Genomic DNA, 25,897 nt, shown 5'->3' with positions numbered 1-25,897 from the left:
TCAATACTGCTACTAGCAAAAACTGCAGAAGTGGAAGTGAGTTGGTCACTTAGTTAGACAGCTCAGTGCTAAAGAAGTGGTAAGACAACATCCTAGGTGTTGGACATATGTTCTCTATCCAGTATATCTGAAGAACAGCTTATCAAATCTTGCAGTGAGTTCATCTACTTTACTTGTTACTTTGCTGGGGTTTAAACAAAGAATAAGCTCGTAGTGAAATTATTGCTGTTAAATCCTAAAAATTAACCAACATAGGATCATAGAATCACCAAGGTTGGAAAAGACCTAAAAGACCATCCAGTCCAACTGTTCACCCATTTCCAATAGCTCCCACTAAACCATGTCCCTCAGCACAACATCCAGTCGCTCCTTGAACACCCCCAGGGTCGGTGACTCCACCACCTCCCTGGGCAGTCCATTCCAGTGCCTGACTTACTTTCTGAGAAGTAATATTTCCTAATGTCCAGCCTGAATCTCCCCTGCTGCAGCTTGAAACCATTCCCTCCAGTCCTATAGCTAATGACACGAGATTGTTTTTTAAAACTTCAGTATACTACCTCATAATCTCAAACACATGAATATAGTACTTTAATCTTATCTTACTTGAAAACACTTGAATGTATTCTGTTCATGTCTTGAAAAAAATACACAATTTGCAGTCTCCTTTGCAGAGATAAGGCATGATACATTCTAGCTCAAAAGGCACGGATGTTTGTTTTTAAAATTTAGATATGTACAGCAATTAGAAATAGTGATGTTAGAGGCTTTTTCTATTAGAACAATCATGCTGCATCTGCAACCCCATGAGTTGTATATCTTGAAAATAATCTTCCAGGCTTTGTCTATAGGGTCCAGAAGTCAGCCTGCACTGAGAGACCTTACAGCCTTATCTTCCAGAAGAAGATCCAGATTGCATATGCTTAGCATTTTGATTAGACCTATGTGTCACTGGTATTTTTTCTGTTTTATTACAGAATTGTTGTTCTTATAAATCTCAACTGGCAGATTTGCACTATGCTGTTAGACTGCTGTGTTACTAAACTTGAAATGATGTGATACACTTGGGAGGTATAATTTCTGTAGTTATGCTGACCTAATCTTTCAGAAACATTGTGTGCAGAATCACAACAATTCTGCTGAATAGTTGGTAGCAAGCTGTTTATGCAGAGACTTAAATGATCTGATGCAGTGGCTGTAACAGGAGCGGAAGGACCCAGAGGGTGTTCTAGCAGCAGGAGTCATTGTCACAAACTCTCTGCCTGGTGAAATGGAAGGAGAGGAGAGGAGAGGAGAGGGAGAGGAGAGGAGAGAGAGAGAGAGGAGAGGAGAGGAGGGGAAGAGGAGAGGAAGAGAGGAGAGGAGAGGAGAGGAGAGGAGAGGAGAGGAGAGGAGAGGAGAGGAGAAATCTGAAATGCTGGGTAGAGCTAGACAATGCTCTTGATTGTCTTCATGCAGTGGGAAACTGTAATAGGGGTGTGCTTCTTGGAGTTTCATGACAGGATTTGGGGAGTAGATTGGAATGAAGGGGAAAATGCTTTGTTCTACTGCAACTGTATCTGTGGTGTGTTTTCCTTAAATACATCTAGGTTTTCTTCATCGTGACTGCCTTTTTTGGTACTGGAAACATAGCATCCGTTAACAGGTAAATAGTATTCATTCATTTGAGAAAACAGTAGGCTACAAAAGTTTATCCTACAGTTGGTGTACCAAATATAAGTTTTGTCAACAAAAATAGGGCAGCAGAATTAAAGCAATATTTGATGATTAATATTGATAACTAATGATATTGTTTCTGCTCTCTGTAATATGTTCCCTAAGTGCTGACACTGGTTTAAAGGTCATCTCAATTTCTATTGCATAGAAAGGAGTGGAGAGAACTCAATGGCTGTTCATAGCATTGCTCTCCAGAAGACACCAGCAGAGAAAATTGTAGAGAAAGAAAAGTGAAGTGTAAACAGTCCTTGCTAATTCAATACTCGAGCAAGAGAAGAGAAATCTGGAAACCTTGTTTAAAAATGCGCATGCACAGGATTAACTAAATGCGGTGTTTTTAAATGCAGTGCCATTTTGAGGACGCGTTGTAATGTCTTTTTCATGTTTTCCTAGTTTTGATCCTGCATCTGTCTATTGTTTCCTGACTGTGTTCAGTCCCTTTATGATGGGAGGTTTGCTTCTGTTGAAGGTTAGTAGTTCTACTGGAGTGAAATTTTCTCAAAGTACCGTTTAATAAACGATGTATCACGTACGCAGTTGTTACGAAAACCTATATCTTTGTTTGAGCTTCATTAGCCTTCTCATCCATGTGTGAAGCTTTCAGCCTTTATAGTGTTTCTAGAGCTAAACTCTGATTCCCAAAGGAAAGAAACTAAACTGTAGGGGAAGTATAATTTAACGGCATTAGTTTGGTTTGTTGTATTAAACTGGAGGTTTCAGATGTTGATAAGACCTCTAAATAATTTTTTTAAATGGTAAGTTTTCCCCATAGCATAATATCTACAGAAACACTGAGGGAATATATACTTTTTTTTATTAGTTTCATCTATCTACATTACGTTAAGTATGAGCTTTGGGTGCTTTACTGATTCGGCTGTCACTGTTACAATGAGTACTATTTTTAACATGTTTTTAATATCTTAGTGATCTATTAGAGACGGGATTGCACTTCTTGCTTACAGGCAAGGTATGCGAGCTCTCTTCTTATATGCCTGAGGCAAAGATAAAGAGAAAAACAGGAAGGAACATAGGGAATTCATGGATTTCTTAAAGATATGCAGTAGTTCCTGCCTCTGCCTTTTTGCTTTTTCTGTCCTTGGGAAAACGGACTTTTCTCTTGCTGAATACACGCTATGTTTTGTTTTTTTAAATATCTTTTGATGGCTGAGTTTGGCCTATTATACGTTGCTTGAAACTCTACATCTGTCACGTGAGATCTTATCTCAACAGTTTTTTCCTCTGGCCTTGCTGAAGTATTTATCATCAGTGCTAAAAAGGGCTAAATGAAGTAAGGATCATCAGGGTGTTTTAATTATAGTTTTCCATATTGCCTCGTGGTTTATTTCACTGCAGTTCAGCTACAACCACAGGAGGGATTTTCTGTTTGTTTATTAAACATACTTTTTGCAGAATATGTTTCCACCTTTTCTTGCCAATATTTTGTTTTTCTAACATACATGTTCCGTGATAATTTCAAAATCTGGAAAATATTTCTACAACCTGCCAGGTTGTTTTGTAAATACGACTATAAACAAATGTTGCTTGTGTTTTAAACAGGTTGTAATACCATTTGTTCTGGTATCATGTGCTTTTGAAGCTGTTCAAGTCACAACACAACTGTCATCTAAGAGGTACAGTAAGTGCTGTATTTCTGCACTAGTAAGGGTTTCAAATCTATTCTGCCAAGAATTCAGAATTGTCAAATCTCAATTTAAATAATAAAGTAATAGGTTACAATCCTACTTCTACTTGTTAATGTGGTTTCTATTTTTTGTTCAGTGATTTTGCAAGCGCAGGAGTTCTTTCCATTGTGATAAATGATTATAAATGGAAGTGTGTGGTTTGTCTGAAGGAGTGATATTTAATACTCTTTCTTGACAATACACAGAAGGAGCACTTTTTTCTTCATAATGTAGACAAATGAGTGGAACCTGAAGTTTGACTTTTGTTTTATATTGCAACTCTGCCAGTAGTAAAGTATTTTAAAAATAACCTATTTATAATGTAACTGATGCAGAGCATTGACCTCATCGTGAGTAGCATTTAAAAAACAAATACAAAATGTGTGGCTTAGGTTGGAAGCGACATTAATACCTACCCAGCCTCAACCCCCTGCTATGGACAGGGCTGCTATCCACTGGATCAGGCTGCCGAGAGCCCCATCCAACCTGCCCTTATGCCCATCCAGAGATGGGGCACCACAGCTTCTCTGGGCAGCTGTGCCACTGCCTCACTGCCCTCTGAGTAAACAGTTTCTTCCTTGCAGTAGGACAGCCAGTTCTTTCTCCATCTCTAAATACTTCTTTAGAGAGAACGTAAGAAGAGTACCCAACTTCTGCTCATCATGGTGCTGACATGGAGGTGGTCCTGGTCAGCCATCTGGTTTTGAATTTGTCCTAGCGGGATCTTGTGTGAGGTTGACTGAGGGTCTCACTTGACAGTGGCAGGGGTACTGCAGTGAATCTATACCTCAGCTAAGCTGGGGGGAGTTGTCCATATTGACTGTGATACCCTGTGCCTTTCAGTTTGTTCTCATCCCCTCTGTGCCCTACCTGCTGTCTCCCTATTATAATGCAACCCAGTGCTAGGATGTACATGGCAACCTTAGACCAAGAGGAACTGGGGATGTTCAGAAGATCAGCTAGCAATTTACATATATAGGGATTAGGCATCATTAAAGGTCAATGTTTCCCAACTTTGGAATGCTTGTGATGCCAGAACTATTGCAGGCTTCTATGAAATGCCTGTGTGTGTGAGAGGTGACATTACTTCTTAAACTGTGAGGCGCAAGTACACATTTACAACACTGAGACTGTGGCTGTACCTCAGGTTGGGATTTTTTGCTGGTTTCATTTAAATGCTCAGGTAACAATAGCAAAGATACTGCCTCAGCATCCACTTGGGAATGAGACAGAAACCACAAGATGTGCCCAGGTTCCCTGGAGGAGTTGTGCTCTGATTGTCAGTGCATCCCAGAGCCTGTACTGCACTCATTATCGCTCCTGCTGCCCCTGCTAGCTAAATTAAACCGTCACAGGCAGCAATCTTGTTTTGTAGTGTTATAAACATGCCCTGAAATTAGCGTTGTCCTTCCGTTGTGAAAGGTTTCCTGCAGTTCAGAACAGCACAAAGCAGATTTTTGTGATTTCACTCAATTGCTCCCAAGCTCCTTGTTTATAGATAAAAGAATTATTCTTTTTGTTTGTTTGTTTGTTTTTGGTTTTTTTGTTTGTTTTTTTTTTGCTGTTCATGGAGAATATTCTGTCAGGATGTTCCTGTAACTTGCCTGTCAAAACAGCCCTCTAGATTGCAGCATCCAATCTGAGCCATAGGTGAGAGGAAGGAGGCTTTTCAGTGAGATGCAGTAGGTTTGTAGCATGCAACTTCACCAGTGAAACATAGCTATTTAAGCAATAGCAGAACCCTTTTCTTATCAGAAGACAATGGTATGGGTATCCCCCTGTTCAAGCTTATTCAGTGCTGCAGCAGAACATTTCCTCTCTAAAAAGGCTTTGTGGATTTATGATGATACAACTGACAAATTAGCTGTATTATACTTAAAGACTTCTCTGCTAATGGGTCAGCTTCTTGCTACATTGCTTCAGTGTCATTAACTAGGAACTAGTTTTAACCAGTTATAGTAATTGCTTTCATGCAATTTAGGATTTACATAGTTTAATGAAAAGAACATTAGGTTAATGGGGAAAAAAAATAGCTCTACGTGCTCCCTTCTGGTTCATTTTATTGGCTGCAGCCTACCTGGCAGGCTCTCAGGAGTCTGGGAGCATGCCACCAAAATGCTGTGCCTTCCTTGAAGACCCTACAGGAGCCCAGAGCTCTGAAAAGGAGGCATGCATTTTGTTCAGCAGGGAAGATGTCAGAGTAGGACCAATCAGATCAGTTATCTCCTTATCCAAAACAGTTCTATTCACTCTTGAATCCATCCTCAAGCTTCTAAATCAGCTTTATTTGGCTTAGCTGGTGCACAAGCTCCCAGTGTCAGGAATGGACAGGCGCTGCTTCCAACATGCTTTTTTTCTTTGCTAAATGACTCGTGTTAGGTTTCTCTGTTGCAAAATTGAAACTGCTAATGTGAAATGCCTGTTTCAAGCAGGGTGGGATTATAAATACCAAATGCTCTAGTCATGTATTTTAATAGTTCTCTAATAAATGCAAAAGTAGCTGAGTGGTTTAAAAGGCAAGCACAAGAAACTGTGTCTTATTTTAATTTCTTTGTGGGGATTTTAGTAAGCTTTGCAGTGTCTTTGGCCATGTATGTTGGATAATAGTATGGTTTTGCTTTTTCCTTTGCAGCCTTTTCCTCATTGTTCTTGTGATTTCAGACATAATGGCTCTGGTAAGTTGTTGTTGCACATTCTCTTCAAATAAGATGGAGCCAAGGGGGCTCTACTAACTCCATGTGGGGATCTAAATTTGTTTCAGACTTCTAAGTTTTTGCAGCTAGGGCAATGAATTGAAATCCTAGCATAATTTGGAGATAATACTCCTGCAGTCACCACTCTTTGAATTTTGTGTAATTAAAGCTTCTGAAGAAATAATGCTCTTATAATAGCAAGAGACAAAAAAGAAGTAACAACTTAATCTGGGTTTTTCATGTGCTTTCCAATCAAATTCTTAAGCAATGCTTAAATCAATTTTAGCTTTGTTCCAGGCTTAATTTTTCAGGAATGTGAGCCTCCTCTTCATGGCCACCCGCTTTTCCTTGAAAAAGAGGCACAAAGGAAAATATGTGTTACACATCATTTTCACTGTTAGTGATGCCAGAATCCAGGAGATCTGCAACATCTGAGAAAAGAGATTTTGTGCCCTTCATAATAAACCCTTAAGCAATGAAATCTTAAGACAGTTTGTGTCCACAGTCAAAGCTAATTGAAACAACCCAAATCTGAACAATAGTAACCCAATATAGTTTTCACAGATTAAAAGTACATTTTTGTAGTTCTCCTTTAACTGTCGTCAACCTAGCAAGTAGCACCCCTTAATATCTCATCCCACAGGTTCCACTTTGTTTTCATCAATTCTCTCCCCAGTCACACTGGAATGGGAAGGGGGGGGTAAGTGAACAAATTACTGGATGGTCCTTAGCCACCTGCTGTGTTAAACCACAACAATATCATCAAATCAGCAAGATCGTAACATATGTATTTTCTTTTCACGTATGCTGGTTGAGTTTAGCCACTTTGGTATAAGTATTCCAGTTATGATATTGTAAATTGCAGTGTACAATATAGTGTGATCTGTGGATCTCACCATATAGGAAAAGCAGCAAATACAAAACCAAGTGACTAATTTGACTGTAGAGTAAGAAATTGAGAAGGTGTAGTTTTGCTTTATTCCAAGGAAGTCTTTTTACTAAACCGATTCTTGGTAACTTCTGAAGGAAAAGGGTTAAAATATTAGTCAGTCACACTCAGTGTTTCACTAATAGAATCAGTCTAAAATGTAAAGAGGAGTACAGATGTGTGGAGTAGTGGTGTTAAGCAAGCCCCGGTATCTTGCACCTCACACATTCTTCTATATTGACTTAATGATTTTAAAACAATTGCTAAGTATATAGTTGGTGTACAAAGAAAGTCTGACCACAGTGGTGTGATATGCAGAAACTGTGTGTATATGAAGCAGAAGAAGTAGTGGAAAAACACTGGTTTGTGGTCTTGAATCTTCCAAGTGTTTCATGTGACCATAAGCTTGAATTCACTAATAGTTCTGTTCTGTCATTCCTGGCTTTATTGCCATTTTGCGGATGAAAAACTGTTGGAGTAGCCCAACATTTGTGGCAGATTTCTGTGAAAACAATATTTGCTCTTATTTTTGATACTAGTCATTATTTGGGAACCTGTTCTTTAAGCAACAAGGTGGACTGACTTATTGAGAAGGCTATCTGGTGGTAATCTCTGTTTCTTGCAAACAGGAAGAGGACTCGGTCCATCTTTAACTGCTCATATTTGATACCATGTTAAGTCTGTTTCTGGCTCTTAGAGTATTTTTCTGTTTGGTCCAAATGAGCATTCCTGGAAAGGTCCTGCCCTTGTTCTACTTGAATTAGAAACTTGGAGTAAACAACCTGAAAACACTAGTTTTGAGTTTGTTTTGAACTGTGCACTGCTGATGTACTAATGGAAGTTGTTTTATTTCCTAGCACTTCTTCTTTTTGGTTAAAGATTATGGAAGCTGGCTTGACATAGGAACAAGGTACGGTATTTTTTGCCTCTGTTGCATTCTGAGAAGGCTCAGAGGTTAATATTGTTGTTTATCTACTCAAACTCTTTGTAATTTTTTCCAATTACTCTCCTTAATCAAACGCTTCAGTGATGATCCCTGTACTTAAAACACGCACGTATGTGAGTGTTCCACACGTACATCCACATACACATGTAGATATATCCCCAGCTAAAAGCTGTGTCTTAAAATCTGTTCCAGAGCAACAGAATAGGCAGTTGATCCAGCATGGCAAAAAATCCTGTTAGCAGTATTTGTTTTATTCCTAAAGAACAATCACACACACACAAAAAAATCTTAATTACTGATTTGCACTGTAATTAGTTTTAATTACCGTTAAAGTCATAATGTATCAAAGTTGTTAATTATCCTAAGTCTGGTTAAACTTCCATATAAGATCCACCATGAGTTAATGAACTTTTTGCAAGCATGTTGGTGGGTACCAACGCTTCAATTAATCCTACCCTCAGCTCGGGGAGAATAAATCTGTAGCATTTAGACATAAAAATCATAGTTATAGCAAGTGGATGCATTCTGAATAGCGAAGTCCTACAGCATATGTCATCAGCTAGATTTTAAACCATGCATTCTTTTTTTGTGAGTTGCCCAGAAATCACAAGTAGGTATCAGACTTACCTTCCCTGAGTTATGGGAATAGATTATATTCTGTAGTAAGTTTAGAAGGGAATATGTAGAGAATGATCCAGCCAATCTGGTACTTTACACTGGTAGTTTAATAAGGATATTAAAGACCTTAGAAGAGATCTGCTTAGCTGAGCAAGAAGCTTTCTAATTTGGAGTTGACAAGCAAAACCAAAAAAAAAATCACAAGTAACTAAAAACTTTGTTTCTGATGTACAGTCTTCATAGCACAGCGATTTACACCTGGGATAGATTGTTGGATCTGTTTCAGCCGGAGGTAGGCTTTGTTCCTGAGAGCTCAGGGGAGCCTATTACATACATATGTATTACTGCCTCTCAATGTGTGTTTGAGCACTGAGGAAAGCATTGAAGGAATTCTTTTTGAAAAAGTGTTTGTGATTAATTTTTAATATGGTAATGCACAATGCTCTGGCAGCCTTAAATTTGCCATTAATTCACTTTTGAGTGCTTGACTTCACAACCTACGTTATTATGCTGTAGTCTATGTATAGTGTGTGTGTGTGTGTAAGAACGTGAGTTAAGGCTGACTTGGCTGCATTAGAAAAAAGGTGAAGCTTCAGGCAGAACTGAAGCAGTTTTTCCCTTCCCTATCATGAACAGTGTTCTGACCCATGAACCTGAGCAGATTTGTCAACACGTGATCCTCAAGCTTTACAAAATCAGCGGGCAACAGTAGAAGATTCTTTTTTGTTTATTCCTGAAAAATGAACTTCATGGGGTTTTGGGCAATTCCCAAAATCAGCGGGAGAGAGAGATACTAACATGGCTCTTTCCTGTCCTCTCCTTACAGCCCCTCTGACAGCTCTGTGGCATTCCTCTTGCAGTGTTGTCTGTTGTTGCTTTGATAGCAAGGTCTGAAAATATCCCCTCGCAGCTGACATATTAGTAGTTGCCAAAATTTTCCTGAGAAGACTGAGAGTCAGTTAAGGAAATGGTGGTTGTTTTTTTTTCTAGCCATTTCTACCTCAGCGAAACCTATGTGGAATTTCATGGAACAAAGAATAGGAGCACCCTCAGTGACAGCTCTTGACAGCTTTTTCTTTTCCATTTTCTTTTCTTTTTTTATTTTCCTTGTGGCACTGATAGTGGGGATGCAGTTTTCAGGTCCTTCTTATATTACTACTTTACAAGATCGTTGAAATCAGAGTGGAAAAGCAGCAATTCAGTCTGCTGGTGAACAGCAAGAGATTAGTTCCTTTGAAGTCCTCTGAAATGCTGTGTATCTCACATTTGTTTCTGATGTGTATTTCCACTCATTGTTTTTTTGTGATGATGGAGTTCTCTGAATTTTCTAATTGCCACACCTCAAAACTGTTGAATGTACTCTCAGTAAGAACATACAGGTTCAGTAGGAAATGCTCATTAGGTAATACCTGGGTTTTTCAGTAGCATTGCTCGCTATTTTCAAATGTAAAATCTGATTTTAAAAACCTCAGGGAAAACAAAAAATAAGGCTTCATTGCTATTTTATGGCGGGGTTTTGTTTCCTAGGGGATCTCTCTTATTGTTTGGAAGTAGTTTTTGCTTGTTTAACTGATGCATTTTCGTTTTTTAATTTCACTCCTGGCTGTTGCATCTCGGTCTGCCATGCCTCATATCTGCCTTAACAACGTCTTTTTTTCTTCCAGTTGAATACAGTGGTACCTTTCAAGTATTGTCTGTCAGCGACAAGGGATTTTTACTTCTCCCTTTCTTCCAGATAATTAATGCAATGCTGAACAACAGTACACCTAACATACAGTCCTGTAGTACCATATTCATCAAATCATAAACCTGATGTTGATCTCCTCTTCTCAGGAAACTATGAATTACCATAATTATTTATGGCTTCTTAGAAAGTGTTCAAGCCCCTCTGCTTAATAGTAGTACTAAAATCAACATGAATTTATCAGATTGTTCTTTGTTGTTTCGATGTAAGAACAGGGTATAATCTTGCAGTAAATGTAGAATTCACAGCAGTTGGTTATGCAAGCTTCTGAGATCTACTAACCTTACCCTGTACCTGGTATGTTTTAAGGTAACCCTAAATTGTGTCATAAGCAGTACAAGAACCCACCGTTAGTTTCACAGATAGAATAATGCAGTCTTCCCAGTACTATTGATTTATTAGTATTTAGTACGTGGTCACGAGGAGGTTTCTGACAGACTCTTATATTTTTGTAAAACAGATAAATGGAATAGCTAGCTTTTCAGCTTCTTTGCCACTAAAATAGATTTCTCAATGGCTTAAGAATTGTTTTATATATCTAGCTCTAAAAAAATGAGATAGATAGCCTTTAAAACATACTATAGCTGTATAGTATGTGCAGTTTGTAGATAGCTGTTTAAGCAGATGGTAAAGATAAACCCTTGAAACTTCTTTATGTGATAGTATTATATAGTTTCATCCAGGCATATACTGTACTACTTTCCCAATCTTCTTCTATCAGTTGCTGGAAGATATAAATACAATCTGAACTGCTCTTCTGCAGTTTCAAAGGTCAGTGGACATTAAGCTTCTAGATAAAGCATAGATCAAGCAGTTTGTGTTTGTACATAGTAGAAACTGTTTCAGTTTTGTGATAGGTGTGTTCAAGTTCTGATGACTAAAAGAAAGGTCTTGGGTCTAGGAGGAAAACAGTGTTTATCAGCAGTCTCTAACATGAGGTGCTAGCACAGCTGCTCAGAGAAGCTGTGGTGCCCCATTCCTGGAGGAGCTCAAGGCCAGGTTGGATGGGGATCGTGGCAGCCCTGCCCATGGCACCGGGTTGGGACTGGTGGACTTTAAGGTCCCCTCCAACCCAAGCATTTAGTGAAAGCAGCACATCATGTAAAGATGAAGTCCTCAAACTCTTCTGGAAAGAACTCAGCCAAGTCTTTATATGAGTTACTTTGTTCTACTTGTTTTAATTCGGTCCCAAGCGACTCTGTCTTCCCAGTTTTCAGTCAGGTCTGCCATCACAGAAGTTAGCCTAAATTGAGAGAAGAGACGTGGTTTGATGCAAGATTATTTTTGCTCCTTCTGTAGTGATATTTGTTTCTTCTTTTCTTGGATTAGTACATCTTACCAATATACACTGTCACAAGCAAAACCAAGAGAGGATATTACCTCATATATTCTGCTAACTTGTGACTAAAATAGGCCTTTGGGATGCCAGATTTTTCTAGCACTAGTGTTGCCTGCTCACCTTGATCCATGTGTAGAACAGTCACCTTTCTGTTGAATCATGCTGCCTTACCTAAGTCCATGTTCCCCTACACCAGCTACTATTTCTTTTACCATTCCCTGTCCCTGCCCATCTTGCCCTTGATAACAATTGCCACCACTGTGCTTGATATATTCCCTTCCTCCGTCTGGGTCAAACTTGACAGGAGCCTGGAACCACACTCATTTTTATTAGCTCAGATTTGACTTCCAATGAAGGAAGTTCTTTTTGAGAATTACCCGTTTCACCATAACTACAGATCCAGGCAAGATTGTACATCTATGCTGTTCAGGGATCAAGTTTTCCACACTGCTGTTGTGGTATGTACCTGTAAGAGTTTTGCTTTGTTTGTTTGTTTAATTACAGCATTACCCCAGCCTGAGAACTAATTTACCAAGCAGGGCAGCCTGCAGGCACCGTGGTACATGTTGCTGATAGCCCCAGAGATGCTGGCTGTTTGCAATTACGTGACAAGTCAACTGAAATTGCTTTTAATTGTGCTCTGTGGCATAGTATACACATTTTTCTTTACTCTGAATGTCTGATATTTTGACAAAGGGGTGTAGCTATTCAACCTTGTGCAGTATAGCAAGAGAAAAATGTGTGTGGCACTCTGTTCTTTATAAAAGCCTGAAGGACCTGTCCCTGACAGATAGCTAAGCGGAGTTTGCAGAGACTTTTTACTTTGAGAAAACCCTTCTCTGTCCCTGCAAATAATTGATGAGTACCCACATCTGGTAAAGCTTCTTAAAGGGCAGAGGGGAAATCAGACATCTGTGTAAGTACTGTACTGATGGCAGCAAGCCTTCAGCAGCAGCTTGTCCTCTGTCTCAGGATGCCTGTAGGAATAAAAGCAGGGCCTTCATTTGACTTCAGATTTTCAGATCTCACATTTTCAATCTAGAATGTAAGTATTGCTTTTACCTATGTGAAAAACTAAAATTTTGGTGCCGTGTGAATAGAGAAGCAGAGGTGTTAACAGTAGTGCATCATATATTAAACCACACAGCTGCTCATCAGAGAGGCTGTTTCCTTAATACTATGCAGGCTTCTGTACCTGTAGTGCTTGTACAGTTCCCCAGGGCACGTTACACCATGCAAACAAGTGCAGCAAGGATTTGACTTTGTTGGCAGCATTATGTCCTTTCCCACAGAGCACTGAAACTCAGACAGAGTCTGCAGCACACCCAGGTGAACTTCCAAGGGCTGTTCTGGAGGGAGTTGTGCAATCACACAGCATGTGGACAATCACAAATACATTGTGAGTTGCGAAGTCCAAAGTGCACCAACCAGCTGAAAGCATGTGTTCAGTTTCATGCTCTTGCTTTTGTATACTCCCCACAGAACAGAGTGGGAGTTGGGCTCTGGTAGCTGTGCTGCTCTTCTTAGTTAGTGCTAGAGATGGAGTTGTTTGTAGGAGAGGGATGTAGGAAAGATGGCTACTGTCTGGCAGTGTAAATCTTCATTCATTCATAGCAGGGAATATTGTCAGCTGCACTGTGTACAAGGTGAGAGCAGACACAGATGCAAGCTGCAGGGTGCTGGGATGCATTGCACTTGCTGAGTTGTTGTCATATTTGTGCTGGTGGATTTTTGTGACTGATTACTTAAATGTGTGCATTTTGAGCAGGGTATTTGTGAGAAGATTATAATTAGACTCAACAGAAGCAGAAGAATCTTACAAGCATGAGTCAAGTTACTCTCAGCATTCTCCACCCACTTTATTCAGACCAGTTCCTTTGGTTGCTTGTATCCTGGCTGCAGAAGAGCTCCTGCTCATTAGTGAACTTTTGGATTACTTTTATTCTCTCACACTGGTTAGTGGCCAAGCTTTGTTAAGAGCCAGTGCTTCTCTGCTTCGCAGAACTAAATTACGCTATGCTGGTGCCAGGATTGTCACAGTCTTGGGGTCGTGAGGATTGATAGTATCAGTTACGAGCTTTACTGCTCTTCTGTGGCTAAACTGTCAAACAGAATGAGTCCTCAGGCAGAAATTCCAGATCATTAAACCTGCAAGTACTCTTTGCAATCCTTTTTTTCTAAATAAACTCGGGCTTCATCAAGTCTGAAGTTACCCTACTCATCCTGAGGAACCATCTGCTTTGAAATAGTGGAGGCATCAATACCTCTCATGTCAGAGTGCCCAGTATCTTCATTAATCCCAGGAATAAACAAACATCTACACTAGTGGTTCTGGATGCTCTGATGCAGATGACTACAGCAATGTTTCATGAGAAACTCTAGGCTGAAGTGTTGTGATCTTGGATATGCCTTTAAGAGGCTGAGTATATTGATGCTGGAAGGGCAGGAGTGCTCTGAGCAGCAAGATGGCTGGACTTATTAGCAGAAGTAATGATGGGGGATTTCAGCCACTCAGATGTCTGCTGAGAAAGCAACACGGCAAGCTGTAAGCAATCCAGGAGGTACCTGGTTCAGGTGTTAGACAAAGCAATCAGAGGTGAAACATTATGGACCTGGTACTCACCAATGCAGAGGAGCTCATTAAAGAGGTTAAGACTGGAGGCAGTCTGGGCTGTAGTGATCATGCCCTGGTTGAGTTTGTGATCTTGAGGAATATGGGCCTAGCAAAGAGCAGATTCAGAACCCTTAAAAAAGTGAAATTCCATTTGATTAAGGAGTTAATAAGGGAGACCACCTTGTCAACTGTCCTTAGGGATAAAGAAAATGAGCAGAGTTGGTAACTCTTTCAAGGACACCTTTCTTAGAACATGAGCTCTCCATTCTAACGTATTTGAAATGAAGCAGAGGAAACAGGAAGCTGGCATGGCTGAATGAGGACCTGTTGGTCAAACTGAGGTGCAAGAAGGACATTCATTGGCAGTGGAAGCAGGGATATGTGGCCTGGAAAGAATACAGGGATGATGTCCAGATGTATAAAGAAGGGTTTCGGGTAAGACAAGGCTCAGATGGAACTGAACTTGACAAGGGATGCAAAGAATGACAAGAAGGGATTCTGTAGGCAAATGGGTCAGAAGAAAAAGGCCAAGGAGAGTGTACCTCCTCTGATAAATGGGAAGAGAGAACTGGCAACAGCAGGTATTGAGAAGGCTGCCGTATTCAACAAGTTCTTTGCCTCAGTCAGGTCTCCCGCATCTCTCATGTTCCTGAATCTCCAGGTGGATGTTGGGGCACAAAAATCCCTCTCAGTGAAAGTAGAGTTCAAGATCACCTGATGAGACTGAACACGTACAAGTCTTTTGGGCCCAATGTCACGCATTCCAGGGTCCTAAAGGAGCTGGCAGCCAGAGGGTTATGGGGAATGGCTCTGTGGAGGCCAATGGCAAGTGGTGTCCCCCAGAGTTCTGTCTTGGGTCTGGTTCTGTTCGATATCTTCAGCAATGACCTGGATGAAGGCACAGACTGTACCCTCAGCAAGCCTGCTGATGATGCAAAGCTGAATGATACAACAAAAGAATGGAATGCTATAGAAGGGGACCTGGACAGGCTTGGGAAGGGAGCCCTTCTGAACTTAGTGGAGTTCAACAAGGCCAAGTGGAAGGGGTTGCAATTCAGCTGGGGCAATCTCAGATGTGAGCTGGGGGGAGCAACCTTGCCTGTGGCTGGGATTTGAAGCTGAATGATCTTCCAACCTAAGCCACTTCCATGATCTGGAAGAACCCTCATTTTTTCATAGCTTATGTTGCATATACAATGGCAACCAACTTGTTTTGGATACTAAACACAGAATGCTTAATGTTATGAAGTCAAATCTCAGTCTGAACCAGTCTGTAACACTGGTAAACATCAGATACCTGAGGAAATAGTGCGAGTGTTAGAGCAAGTCAGAAACAATCTCTGTGTGTGATTCTCTTAGCCATTAGTGACTTGAAGAGTTCTTCACCCAGAAGTCACATCTTCACATTGTGTTTGAACTATTTTGTTTAATCTGAGTCTCTGTTACTGCAGCAGTGAAATCTGCAATTTTTGAAATGCTGAGTGAAAAAATAGCACTTGTTTTCTTGAAGCTGCTCATCACCAGAGAAGTGTTTTCTCTATAACGTTGCAACTTGGCTGACCTAAATATCTGAGTTTTTTTTACTACAAGCAATGTCTTCCCAATGGCAAGTTTTCCCAAAATTCTGTATTATCAGTCTATAGCAAACAGAAATTTTACAGCTGTTCATTGCATATGTTGAATTTCCCCCTTGAATGTAGTGAATATACACTGTACTTCTTATTCACTTGGTACACATTCAGTTGTGTTTTCTGTTGTCCTCACCATTTTATTTTGCCACAGGCCTTGTTATTCACATGGTAGCGCTGCTATAATAGTTGTCTACTTGGAGCGGCACGTATAAGGTGTTGTATATGAAGCAAACGATAATTAGGCCTAGTTTAAAAAAAAAATAAAAATCAGGAGGTTGTTTTAGTCAATTATTTCTACTTGGTAAATTTGCATTTTCTGTTTTGTCTCCCCCTTGCAGCATTAGCCACTATGTGCTGGTGATGTCGTTGACCATATTTATGATGCTGATGAATGGACTGGCCCAGCTGCTAACTACAAAGAGACTGGAACTTTCCAGAAGGACTAAGCACCATTCTACGTGATAAAGCGATAAATGTTCCTGCCCTTAAGTTTACTCTCTGGCTTCCTATGAACCAACTTCCATTTCTGTGTTGTAAATATAAGTTAATGGACTTGAGTGCCAAAATCCCATCGTGGATCAGAGTGCGCTGCTGACAGAGATTAATACTGTCGTACGACTGAAATTTGTGTTTGGAGATGGTCATTTAGACATCAGTGGGGCTGAAACAGCCTTGGCTTTATTCTCCAAGTGGACATATTTTTTGACAATAAAAACAACTATAAAGTCCTATTTAAAAGAAATAGGAAATCTTTTTCTTTTTTTTTTTTTTAATTTTCTTATTTTGTTTATTTATTTATTTATTTATTTATGGTTGTTAGAACTTTTCTGCCAGCTGTTTGTCTCACATACGTACTGTCATTAGGAGTCTGCAAAGTCCTACCTTCATTGCGTGTCTCACGTAAGTACCTCACAGACTAAAGCATGAATCACGTCAGGCTGGACAGATTTTTGTATGTTGCCAGTGTGGCATATGCATTTGACCTATGAAACTGCGTATAACTTTTGCAAGACGTGTAAATATGAGGCAGGCTGTGTATGTGAGACAGTTAAGACTGGTATGCTGTGAAGCTCTTGCTGTGAGACAAAAGCTTTTAGCTAACCTGAGTCCAAACTGTGGCCTCCTGTGCTGACACTTGGGTAGGCTGAGCACTAAGCCAGATCAGGTAATTGATCCAAATGAAAATGCCCCTCACAAAAAGACATTGAGGCCCTGGAATGTGTCCGGAGAAGGGCAGTGAATCTGGTGAGGGGTCTGGAGCACAAGTCTTATGAGGAGCAGCTGAGGGAGCTCGATTGTTCAGTCTGGATAAGAGGAGGCTCAGGGGAGACCTCACTGCACCCTACAACTTCCTGAAGGGAGGTTGTGATGAGGAGGGGTTTGGCCTCTTCCTCCCAGGCAACAAACAGGACCCGAGGAAATGGCCACAAGTTGTACCAGAGGAGGTTTAGGTTAGACATAAGGAACAACTTTTTCTCTCAGAGAGTGGTCAGGTGCTGGAATGGCTGCCCAGGGAGGTGATGGAGTCACCATCCCTGGCAGTGTTCAAGAGGCATCTGGATGAGGAGCTACGAGAGATGGTTTAGTAGCTTGTGCAATGGTAAATGGGACAATGGTTGGACTAGAAGATCTTGTAGGATCTTTCCAACCTTGTGAATCTGTGAGGCTGATCAAGGAACTATAGAGCAGTATTTGGACAGATTCTGTGGTCCAGCTCATGATGGAGGGCAGGTAGGAATGTTAGGTCTGCTTGTTTCAGTAACAGACGAGAGTTAGATCAGCATAGAGGTCTTGAAACAGCAGCTAGAGCTGGTGATTTGCACAGGGAGATGCTCATCATGCTGTACATCATGTCATCATGCTCATCATGATTTTTTTTTACCTTGTTTCCATGTTTTCCATTAGACTTGTGTTCTGGTCTCAGTTGCAAGTGTCAGCCTGGGTAATGGTGGCACCATGAGAAAACACAGACAGAAATCTGCTTTTAATGGTGATTAGAAGGGAGAGCACGGAGAACCTGGAGAATCATGGGTGCTTCTGAGGACCCAGTAATTGTAAGCTATTGCACAAGGCTTTGAGAGGTCTTTCAGCTCCATGTTCTTTCCAACAGCAAACATCAGCTTCCCTGTCTCTAGCCCAAAGTTAATTAAGTAGCTCAAACTATAGTGCCCACCTACATATTGATGCTGCACCATTCCTTAAAGTCATCTTTTGGAGGAGTTAAACATAAACAGTATTCCTTGCTCAGCTGGAAGCCTACACAAAGCGATGTGTCCTGCTGCTGAAGCAGCATTTTGCATCCACACTATCATTAAAGTGGGCTCATAAAGCAGACCCCTAAGCACGATGAAGAAAGAAAGGGGAAAAAAATAAGCTTTCTTCATTGTGTCATGGCCTCACCAACAAATTTTGCTGTGTAGTATCCCCATGTCACCCTTCCAAGTTGCAGCCAGGCCTTCCTCTCTGAGAGGTGATGCATATGGTGCATGGTGCTGGCAGCCAAGGCTAGACGTTCGTCATGGGGCTGCTCCAATATTCTTTCCAGCCATCTGGCATTTGGCCGTGCTCACACGGCTGTTTAATGCGTTTGGAAACTAGTCATCCCTGCAGGAAGTTTGGCTGGGAGAAGCCAGTCACAAAGTTCCATCTGCTTGCTGAGTGCTGGAGAATGTCCTGTTGTGGGCCTACAGTCATCCACACAGTTTCAGAATGCCTCTTGAGAGTGTCTGGGCACTGGAGTGGGAGCCGTATTTCCACTACGTAGCGGTCCAGTGGCCCTTCTGAACATGTTGCTAGCACAGCTGGCCTCAGTCACAGAACATATTTCACATTTGTTACAGAACATACGTGCAGACTTGTGTGTCAGAAGGTGGGCATGTGCCTACTGCCAGTCACCACTGCTGTACTACAAAGGCAAAGAGTAGCCATGAGGTTATTGACAGCTGCTGCCAGAGCAAGCACCATGTTAAGACTTGGGAACCTGCTGCACTTGTTCTCCTTCGATCCAGAACGTCTTCACTGTGGAGACCTATTCCCACCTTGGAGCCATATTGTGTAGCCTCAAACTATAAGGTGTATGTTGGGTACCACCACCAGCTTTTGTGGCTGAACTGAACTCTTGAGATCTCTGCAGCTCTGTCATTTCAGCATGCGCAGCCATAGGCAGCTGTACTGCTGAGTGTCCTAGTCTGTCTTGCTAGAGCAATTCCTTTGTAAAGGGACTGTCTGCAGTGCAAATTCACTGTTGGGAGCAGCTGAACAGCTGGCATTGCTCTGTCATGAAGGAATTGACTCGAAAAGTAGGAATGCTGGACCCACAGGGCTGCCATCCTGGAGGCAGATCTTCTGCAGGCATGTCAGAAATGCTTGCTATCTACAGCAAGGCTAAGTGGATGCCCTACCTATCCAATGCAGACACTGGAGGTATGTGCCGCCTAGAGCTGCAGGCCCCCTGAGAGAGGGTATGGAAGGTCAGGCCTGATGTCATTCTTTATTATCTCAGGGTACGGTAATAATACATTGGCCTAGCCACTGTGTCTGGTGCTGCTAATAAGAATAATCAATGTATGCTGGTGTGCAGGCGAATAGAAATGGCTGTGTAAAGTACAACCTGTATCAGTCACACTTTCTGCTTATGGCTTTCATCGTGTCTCCTTCTGCTCCTGTAAGAGCACAATGGAGATAATGAGCATTTGCGTCACACTTACTGTTTTTTTCCCTGTTGCTTCTCTGGAAGAGACCATTCTTGTTTGCCATTTGCTCTGGTTGGCCGTCATGGCAGCAACCTTATCTCACCTTTCCCCTTCTCCTGCCAGCGCTGTGCATCTCTGCCTTTTGTACATTCATTTTCTAGCAGAGGCCATGGGAGTGCTGGATAGGATCTCTGGTGGAGTAGTAGGGCTGGCTGTGCCATTCCTGTGCCTCCCCATGGGAGGCTCTTGCTAGAGTCTTGGCCTGCACATTTGGGTTTACTCCAGCCCAGGGAAGTGTAAAAAATTCTCCCGCTCAGCCACTTTACGCAGCCCCATGCGGTGTGTGATAAAGCAGGCTCTCACCTCCTACTGATGCCTGTTCCTTTCCTTTCCAGAAACAAACATTGTCTGCAATAAAAAGTCCTCTCCCAGCTCTAGTAGCTGAGGTAAGGAACAGAAGTTTGTACTTAGGTGAGTTTAGGCTTTCTTCTGCTCTGCTAATGGGTCTTCAGTCCTTCTTCAAGAGTGCATCTCTGCACACAGATGCAGGCACACTGTGAGCCTGCAGAGTCCTATGGGCTAGGGCAAGCATCAGCTGGCCCCCATGTTTTCGGCCAAAAGTAGAGCTACCCTAAGCCCTGCTGCTTTCCATTATTCTCTTGCAGCAGAGCTGCAGGCTCTCTGACTCCTGGAGCAGGCAAGGCTCCTGGCAGTGGAAGTCTTGGAGTGAGAAAGGCAAATAATTTGGGGCTGCACCATTATTGTTTTTCAACTATACTGGTAGTGTAACAATGCTTGCAAAGCTTGTGTGTGCTTGCTTTCAGAGCCATGGATCCCTGAAGAACTGACTGTAAGCCTGGAATGCACATCAGGTGCTGTAATGCAAGAGCAGATGATATAAAGATCTTGTAATCTTCACTGCTAGGAATTGTTCTCTGCTATTGTGTTATCGTGGCCACACAAAGCCTTTTGATACAAGTTCAGGGAGCGAGCTGTTTCTTCAGAGATAGATGATGAAGCTTAGATTGTATCAAGACCTCTTATGACTCAAACCAAATGACTTCCTCTTCCCTCCCCACAGACTAAATCAGACTTTACAAGATTTGGCAATTTCAATGCACACCACAGCTGTTATCTGAAGGCTGTAGCTGCCTGACAACTTTTCAAATAAGAACTCATCTACTCACCAGCCTTCAGGCTTTTACTCAAGCCTTGCTTTCTAATGTCACCCTTGAACTCCTGAGTCTGGTTTGGTCAAACCTCAGTACAGGTATTATTTCAGCCCTCACCTCCCATCTGATCCATAGGAGTTTGATGATCTTTGTTTCTCAGAATTTTCTATCCACCTGGATGCTGCAGTCCCTTTTGTCATGTCTCCTCTGGCTGCTGACTGTTGCTTCTCTCAAATGCCTTTGGCAAAGAGGAGAGCGTGGTGGTCTGGCATTTGGAGAGGACCAGAAAGGTGAAGGCTGAAAGCCTCATGGCACTCATCCCGTTCCTGTGACCTTTGAAATCAAGCTTGTCGATATTTTCACTATTCATTTATTTATTGACTTGTGCTTGGAAGCGAGTTGCCTAACTTTCTAACTTTGACAGCGGGTAATATCAAATGGAAATCAAGGAGAACACACCATTTCATTTGCATTTTGTTCTGCAGACAAGATGTAAGAGCAAATGCCTTTGTTTCTTTTTATTTCCTTTGATGTTACATATGGTGAAGCTGGCACCCAGGTTTACTGTTTGCTTAAGTCATTACTGTTGACGAGCCTGCTAGTGGCTGGATACATCCAGTGACTCCTCTAGAGAGGAGATGACAAGCCAACGTGCCCAACCAGCTGTGCCTGCAACAGGAACCACACAGTAAAAGAGCATGAATTTCGTGCCATCTGCAGCATGGCTCCTGTCACCTCCATTGCTGTGAGCTCCCTCTGGACCTTGGCCATTCCATGGTCAAGTGCTGGGCTGCCAAGTCCCACTGCCTTGTGCTCCAACCACTGGCCAAGCAAATGACGAGGGGTGCAGTCAGGCCTGAGGAATTTAGATTTACAATGCTGCAAGTGCTGCCATGGCCATCTCCACCATTTCTGCCACGCAGCAAGATGGGAGGAGAGATGTGGGGAAGCTGTGTGTCACTGCACAGCTCCTCTTCCTCGCCAGCCTGCAGCACAGTTGCAGCAACCCAGTGCTGATCCAAAGGACTGCCACACAGAAACATGCTGCAAAATGGAACTGCTGACATTTAGGGCTGGGGAACTCTCTGACCCAGGCTTCAGCTCTTCTAATTAAACTCAGTTTATCTCTCTTGCACAGATGCTAAAGGACAAGGCATGTTGAGCGCACTTCTCATATTGACTTTCTGTGGAGTAACCTTTTATGTATCTCAGTAGATGCATCCTTATGTGCTGGATATCATTATTCTGCCTTTTTGGCATGTGAGACAGTGTAAGAGAAGAACTGCAGTCATTTCAGCTGGGGTTGAAATCAAGAGGCGGGCTTTGAAAATACCACTATTTTATTTTAGTATCAATTTTCATACGAAGTTAAGGGATGCTGGAACTTACTGTACAAAACTGTGCTCCCCAGAGTTATATTTAACTGGTCGGATGTTTGTATCTCTTGATCTCTAGACGCTAGTGGATATTTTCCATCATCAGCTTTGAGCGTGTTGTATCTGACCTGCCATGAAAGAAGGTTTATCTGTGTAACCACCATGCACTTTGTCATACAGTGGTGGTGTTCTGCATCTATTCTAACCTATACGGACATTAGTCCTGTAAATGCTACAGATTTGCTTGCTTTCATGTAACTTAGCAATTGACTGGTATTTACCGCAGCAAGCAGAAACAAAATATGCATGTCATATTTCAAGGATGAAATAATGAGGGAAAGCCTCCTAGTACTCAGGATGACAGCCAAGTCTTTATCCAGGACTTACATCAAACATAAACTTTCTGAAACATCATCCAAAGCTCCTGATTCCTGGGGCTTTACTCCAGCCCTCAGGCAGCATTGCCGTGAATCCTGGCTGACCCCTGCCCCGTGCAGGGTGTGCAACAGTTTCCCTCAAAGGTTCTGCTTGGTCTCCTATGGCCGGGGCCAGGCACTGGTACAGATGCAGTGCCCGTGGCTGGGGGATGTGCTGGGTCTTGTTGAGGGTCATCGTGGTGGCTGGTCTGTTGCCCTGGAGCCTGTTTTCTTGGTTTGCTCCTTCAGTTTGACTGTTCAGGATTGTTTTACCTGTTTATTTTATTTTGTTTTATTTTATTTTATTTTATTTTATTTTATTTTATTTTATTTTATTTTATTTTATTTTATTTTATTTTATTTTATTTTATTTTATTTTCCCCAATTAATGATTGGGAGAGTAGCTGGTGGCCTTACTTCATTTCCATATGACTCACCTCAAGGAGTGCTCAAGCTTCCTCTTAGAGAAAATGGCTGAATGCATTTATTTTGCAGGCAGTTTGCTTGGCAGGGAATAAATTCTTAAGAAATTGCTCTACTGAGCAGGGGAATGGACTCTGTCATTTTCCCTTCGCAGTCCTTGCTCCTCACAGAAGTGCACGATGTCTGGGGAGAAGCAGCCTTTACATTAGTGGATGCATGCGAAGTCCCACAGGCAGGAGCATGAAGTAACCGGCTCTGCAGTCTGCAGGTGCACACTAATGGTGTTTTAAGGCTCTGTTTCAGCAAGGCCCTGCTGCTACCTATCACTCTAACACGATGTATTCAGACCGAGTGGCTGTAACTATTAATTCTTTGTGAAAAATCATGGCAGCTGTGAGCTTTCTGCATGCAAAGCAAGCCAGCTAAGGTAAGTGGAGATGACTTCCCCCATAGTTCACATCAATTAACCTCAGCAATAGGAAGAATAATTAGAATGGTCACTGGCGTTTGGAGAATTACCTCATTATATGTTGCAAATACCCTCACTCTTAAGTAGTTATCAAACTTAATCTGTGCAACAGTTATGCAAATATGCTTATCACAGGTGTGACAGCTTGCTCCCATCCTTGCTTGGGGTGGCAGCGTGCATAAGATGGATCAACATACGTGCTCCTAAAGGCAAACTGTGTGATGCTTGTCAGGTGAGAGCTAAATGTCATTATTTATTTGTGTATTTTGCAAGCCCACAAATGCGCCTCACTAATAAGAGCAGGAACGCAGTAATGATTCTGTTTAATTAAGGGAGAAGTAACTTCCTTGCCAGCCCTAGGTGCCGTTTGATCTATCTGAGGTGTCACAGGATGGGAGAACTCCTGCAAAGGGCTGAGGAAGCACTATTTGTGCTCGGCGTGCGGAGCTTTATGAAAGCAATTTACATATTTGCACACTGAAGCATGACTGCCAGCACATAAGCAGGGTGATAAATGATTAACTATGAAAGATTGACAGTTTCGGCAAAAATCCAGCTGAGCACTTAGGCGTGTGCCTAACTTCAAACAAGCTGGCTCTGCTGACTGCAGTGGGGCAGGGTCGGGCCCTTTCCTGAGTTTGGGAAGCTGCTTGTGCATTCAATTAGATGTGTGCTTAGGGCACCTGGAGGACAAGAATTTGGCGAAAGGAACTTGCGGAAGGGAGAAACTTCCGCGTGTAACACCCAAATCAGGTATCCTCATTCCCATCGATGGAGCTGGAGTTGCCAGCTGGCTAGTTGCCCAAAAGACTAGTTGCCTATTTCAGCAAGTGTTTTGTTCTGTTTTGTTTATAATTTTGGGGAACGGAAGCTTATTAAATATCTTACTATTGTTTGGTGAAAAACACATTCTGCTTTGACCAAATACTGCTTTCACAAAAGGGCTTAACTGGAAAGTGAGTGAGGGGCCAAAAAAGCCCCAGCAATGACAGAAGCACCAACCCCCCAACAGTGTTTTCGTTTTGCAGTAGCTCCCCTCCAACAACTCACTTTCTTGTAGTGTGTCTGGGAGTTCCTCAAGCTGGGGGTGGAGATGGCAGCACTAAACCACAGGTGTTACTAAAAGCTGAAGGTGCAAATCAAGGTCATTCCGATGGCATTGCGTTTGGGCTCCGTGTGAGTTCAATCTTTTGAGTTGGAAGGGACCCTTAAAGGCCACCCAGTCCAACTCCCCTGCAATGAACAGGGACACCTACAGTGAGATCAGGTTGCTCAGAGCCCCATCCAGCCTGACCTTGAGTGTCTCCAGGGACGGGGCATCCACCATCTCTCTCTGGGAAACCTGTGCCAGTGCTTCACTACCCTTACTGTAAAAAACTTCTTCTTCATACCCAATCTAAATCTCCCCCCTTTTAGTTTGGAACCATTTCCCCTTGTCCTATCTCAACAGACCCTGCTAAGGAGTCTGTCCCCTTCTTTCTTACAGCTCACATCCAGCTCCCCATCCATCAGTACCTCCAGGTCTCATTACATTAGCATGCAGCAGTACCACACTACTATTGCATGGCCTGTGCTTTTTGGAAAGATTTTTGACCAATATTTTCAATTTTGTATTCTACTTCTGCTGATACCATATGTTACAATATGCCTGAAGTAGATGCTGGTTGAATTAAACTTAAAACACTTCCACCTCGTTGTGTCTTTCAGTCAGGAAGCCAATAATCTCCCTTTTTGGAGAAAAAAATGAAAATGAGTGGATTCAGTGCCCCAAAAATCAGCCCTGGATGATTAAGAATAAAAGGAAAAGGATGATATAAGGATTTTTCCAGGGCCCAAATTCAGATTGACACAATAAGGTACTGCTACGGGGGTGCTTTTTACAGAGTAACCAAGAGATAGGCAGAAAAAGAAAGGAGCTGAAACACCCCGGAGACAGCCAGAAAACAGAGCTGTAAATGGGACCCTGAGAGAATGGCTGAAACATCTCTTTATAGGCTTGAGTGCTGGGTAGAAAATGACAAAGGAATTAGCTCTGATTTGATTCCAGCTATCTTCAAGGCTTTTGTACTTCCTTTTTTCCTTTGTGCAAAATCAACAGGATTGCATAAAAATACCTGAATCCGTCAGCATTTTCTCCTCCCAATGGAAACAACTTGAAATGACACTGTACAGTGATCAAACAGCATAACATACAGCTCCTTATGAAAGTAGCCATATTTTTGTAGTCGGAAGGGAGAGGGCCTTGAGCTTCCCTCATAGCTATTTAACGCGTCAAAAACAGATCTTATGTTCCTCTGATACATGGATATAAGCCAACCACCACCAAAATCAGTAGGAATTTCCTAAAGCCCATGGAAACCAATAGCAGTAGATCAGGGGGTTTACTGTAGATAGATTAATAGTCAAAATGCTCTCTCCAGAGTGTAACTTACAGGTTGGTT

At 42.0% G+C, this 25,897-nt stretch overlaps 1 protein-coding gene across 6 annotated transcripts in view; it reads left to right on the top strand.

Annotated features, from left to right (window-relative positions):
* Positions 1-16,650, top strand: part of PIGN (phosphatidylinositol glycan anchor biosynthesis class N) — a 97,540-nt gene extending 80,890 nt beyond the window's left edge. For 5 of the 6 annotated variants that reach the window (XM_015854523.1, XM_015854530.2, XM_015854528.2 and 2 more), the window contains 6 exons: positions 1,587-1,642; positions 2,107-2,182; positions 3,271-3,344; positions 6,028-6,070; positions 7,874-7,926; positions 16,247-16,650. In XM_015854523.1, coding sequence (XP_015710009.1) covers positions 1,587-1,642; positions 2,107-2,182; positions 3,271-3,344; positions 6,028-6,070; positions 7,874-7,926; positions 16,247-16,370 — 426 coding nt within the window. In that variant the 3' untranslated portion in view covers positions 16,371-16,650. Of the gene's footprint in view, positions 1-1,586; positions 1,643-2,106; positions 2,183-3,270; positions 3,350-6,027; positions 6,071-7,873; positions 7,927-16,246 lie in introns of all 6 variants that reach the window. The other variant, XR_001553247.2, reaches the window with a different exon arrangement.
* Positions 16,651-25,897: the final 9,247 nt, after the last annotated feature.

Source organism: Coturnix japonica, chromosome 2 (assembly GCF_001577835.2).
Source record: "Coturnix japonica isolate 7356 chromosome 2, Coturnix japonica 2.1, whole genome shotgun sequence".
Taxonomy (NCBI): Eukaryota; Metazoa; Chordata; class Aves; order Galliformes; family Phasianidae; genus Coturnix; species Coturnix japonica.
This window is presented reverse-complemented; position numbering and strand designations above follow the sequence as displayed.